The sequence below is a fragment of the Chiloscyllium plagiosum genome, chromosome 9, assembly GCF_004010195.1.
Source record: "Chiloscyllium plagiosum isolate BGI_BamShark_2017 chromosome 9, ASM401019v2, whole genome shotgun sequence".
In the NCBI taxonomy this organism is placed as follows: Eukaryota; Metazoa; Chordata; class Chondrichthyes; order Orectolobiformes; family Hemiscylliidae; genus Chiloscyllium; species Chiloscyllium plagiosum.
The window spans coordinates 95,426,114-95,428,835 of NC_057718.1; the positions used below are offsets into that span (position 1 = coordinate 95,426,114).

Below are 2,722 nucleotides of genomic sequence, written 5' to 3' on the forward strand. Positions count from 1 at the left end.
CCCCCCCCCCCCCCCCCACTTATTTCTCAGCCCTTTGGCCCACAAGCCTCATTCCTAACAAAGGGCTTATGCCCAAAACGTCAATTCTCCTCAGATGCTGCCTGACCAGCTGTGCTTTTCCAGTGCCACATTCTCGACTGATCTCCAGCATCTGCAGTCCTCATCATCTTTAGGGTTCATTGACCATATTCGGTCAAATGGTACCTTGGTGTCAAGGGCTTTCATTTTACCTCCCTTCTGGAGCTCAGCTGTTTAGTCAGTGTTTAAACAAAGACTGAAATGAGGTCAGGATCCAAGTGGCTCTGTTAGAACCCAAATTAAGTGTTAGTAATCAGTGTGCTTGCTGAGTAAGTGCCAACTGATGGCATTGTCCATGTCCTCCTCCATCATACTGCAAAAGATTCAGAATAGACTAATAAGACAGTAATTAGACAGCTTGAATTGATTTTGCTTTTTGTGAAAAGGACATTATCGGCAAATTTCCACATTTCTGGGAGAAATATGTAATCATTATGAACAGCTTGGCTCAATCCTCATTTGTTTAATTACCAGAGTATTCACTACCATTCACAGCTAGATGTGGTAGGTATGAAAGCTTACATCTGCTTCTCCTTGCAGTAAATTCAGATACGGCACTTTGTCAAATGACTTCTAGAAAGCCAAATACTATACAACTACCAGCTCCCCTTTATCTATATTATTGCTACTCCCTTAAAAAGAATAAATTAGTGAAACAGGATTCCTCTTTCACATTGCTTAGTTACATCAAGATGTTCAAGTGCCCTACTATATCTTAAGTGATTCCATTATTTTCCCTACAACAGCTGATAGGCAACTGGTTTGCAGTTGCTAGCTTTTTCTTCCATATTCATTAAAAAAACTTGCACTCTGTCTTCTGCAACATTAGGACACCCAGTTAACTACTTTTCTGGAATGCTGACAGCCAGTTTGTGGACAGGAACCCCACATGTAACAGATAAAATAACTAAATTGCTTTTTGGCAATGTTGACCAAGCAATAAACATAGGCCAGAACACTTTTCTGAATTGAACCTTGAGATTTTTAATGCCCATCATTCTCACAGGTACAGTAATAGCTATTGGACAGACTAGACATCAGTTTCACAATACAAACATCCACTAGACACTTAAAACAAACCTCATGTCAAATGCAAAAACTAACTTTTCTTTTATGGTAATAAAAGTGGGCTGCACGGTGGCTCAGTGGTTAGCACTGCTGCCTCATAGCGACAGGGACTCAGGTCCGATTCCAGCCTCGGGCGACTGTGTGGAGTTTGCACATTCTCCCAGTGTCTGGGTGGGTTTCCTCTGGGTGCTCCGGTTTCCTGCCACAACCCAAAGATGTGCAGGTCAGGTGAATAGGCCATTCTAAATCACCCATCGCGTTAGGTGCATTTATTGGGGGATAAATGCAGGGCAGGGGAATGGGTCTGGGTGGGTTACTCTTTGGATGGTCAGTGTGGACTTGGGCCAAAGAACCTGTAGGGAATCCAATCTAAAAACTGCAGCCGTGATAAAAGAGAAGCAAATTGAGCACACACGTGATTTGTAAAACAAGTCATGGTCCAAGCACAAAGTGCCAGATATATACACATTGAATAAGTTAGTGGGGGGGGGGGGGGAAGGTGCACATCGCACAGCACTAATAACATTAGTCTTCCTGGTGTCAGCTCAGTGTAGCCAAACCAGAGGTTCTTCAGGCACCTTACATCTGTGGAACTTTGATGGCACGGCATTCTGCTAAGACTTCAAGGAGGATGTGAAAGCATTCCAGGTATTGCCAAAGTGATGACAGGGATTAATAACTTGAGTTACAAAGATACATTGGAGAAATTTGGGTCATCTTCCTTGGAGAATTAGAAGGGAAATCTGAAACCAATGATTAAAATGCTTAAATATTAGCACAGCAGCCGTACCTTTTTCGTGCTTTAATAACCCCCACTGTCCAAGATCTAACGCAACTCGAGCTGAAACTTTGGCTGAGAGTGTGCGCGCAATGTGCAGCTCTCCGCAAACGTGGGCGCTCCTCTCCCCTCGCCGTTTGGCCCAGTGCCTTACCTTCCTCTGTGCACTTGCACGGCCTTAAACACCTCCTCCCGCTTGAGCACCACATGGTCACCCTCGCTGACAGGCTGGGCTCCACCGCCACCGCCGCCGCCGCCGCCGGGAGCCGGCACCTCCCCGGGCCCGGACATCAAAACCACCGTCTTCCGCACTCTCCACACGCAGGACAGGCGCCTTCAATCCATTCCCCTCCTCCCGGACCAAAGTTAATGCAGCCGGGCTACTGGTGCTCGAGTGACAGCAACGACAACAAGATACTGATCCCGCCACCCGACCGTTCACGGCGCTCGAGTACTCCTCGGACTGACGGTTGGAAACGGACGCACGAGACGCCGGAAATGGGGAGGCGACATGCGCGCCAGTGCTGGCCGTACCCCAACCTCAGTCAACGGCTGCACGCATGCGCCCCTGCACACTTAACCCCACCCACTCCATTCTGCGCCCACGCACACATTCCGTTCCAGGCGTCGCCACACGCTTGCGCTTGACCCAGGCCTCCCATCATCAGGCGCGTCACCGAGTGCCCGTATTGCCCCCACCACGCACGCGCGTGCGTGCGTGCGCGTCACCGTTGGGTTCCATCGCCCCGACCCATTCAAAACAATCAACGCTCGCTTTCCGGCGCAAGCGTGTCCGTC

General features: G+C 48.6%; 1 protein-coding gene across 5 annotated transcripts in view; it reads right to left on the reverse strand.

Annotated features, from left to right (window-relative positions):
- trmt6 (tRNA methyltransferase 6 non-catalytic subunit) overlaps window positions 1-2,487 on the reverse strand; it is a 28,486-nt gene extending 25,999 nt beyond the window's left edge. For 3 of the 5 annotated variants that reach the window (XR_006312614.1, XR_006312613.1, XM_043696573.1), the window contains exon 1: window positions 2,079-2,486. Coding sequence is in view for 3 of the 5 variants with exons in the window: in XM_043696573.1 (XP_043552508.1) it covers window positions 2,079-2,215 (137 nt within the window). In the remaining 2 variants the exon portion in view is untranslated. Of the gene's footprint in view, window positions 1-2,078 lie in introns of all 5 variants that reach the window. The other 2 variants (XM_043696571.1, XM_043696572.1) reach the window with 1 other exon arrangement.
- Window positions 2,488-2,722: the final 235 nt, after the last annotated feature.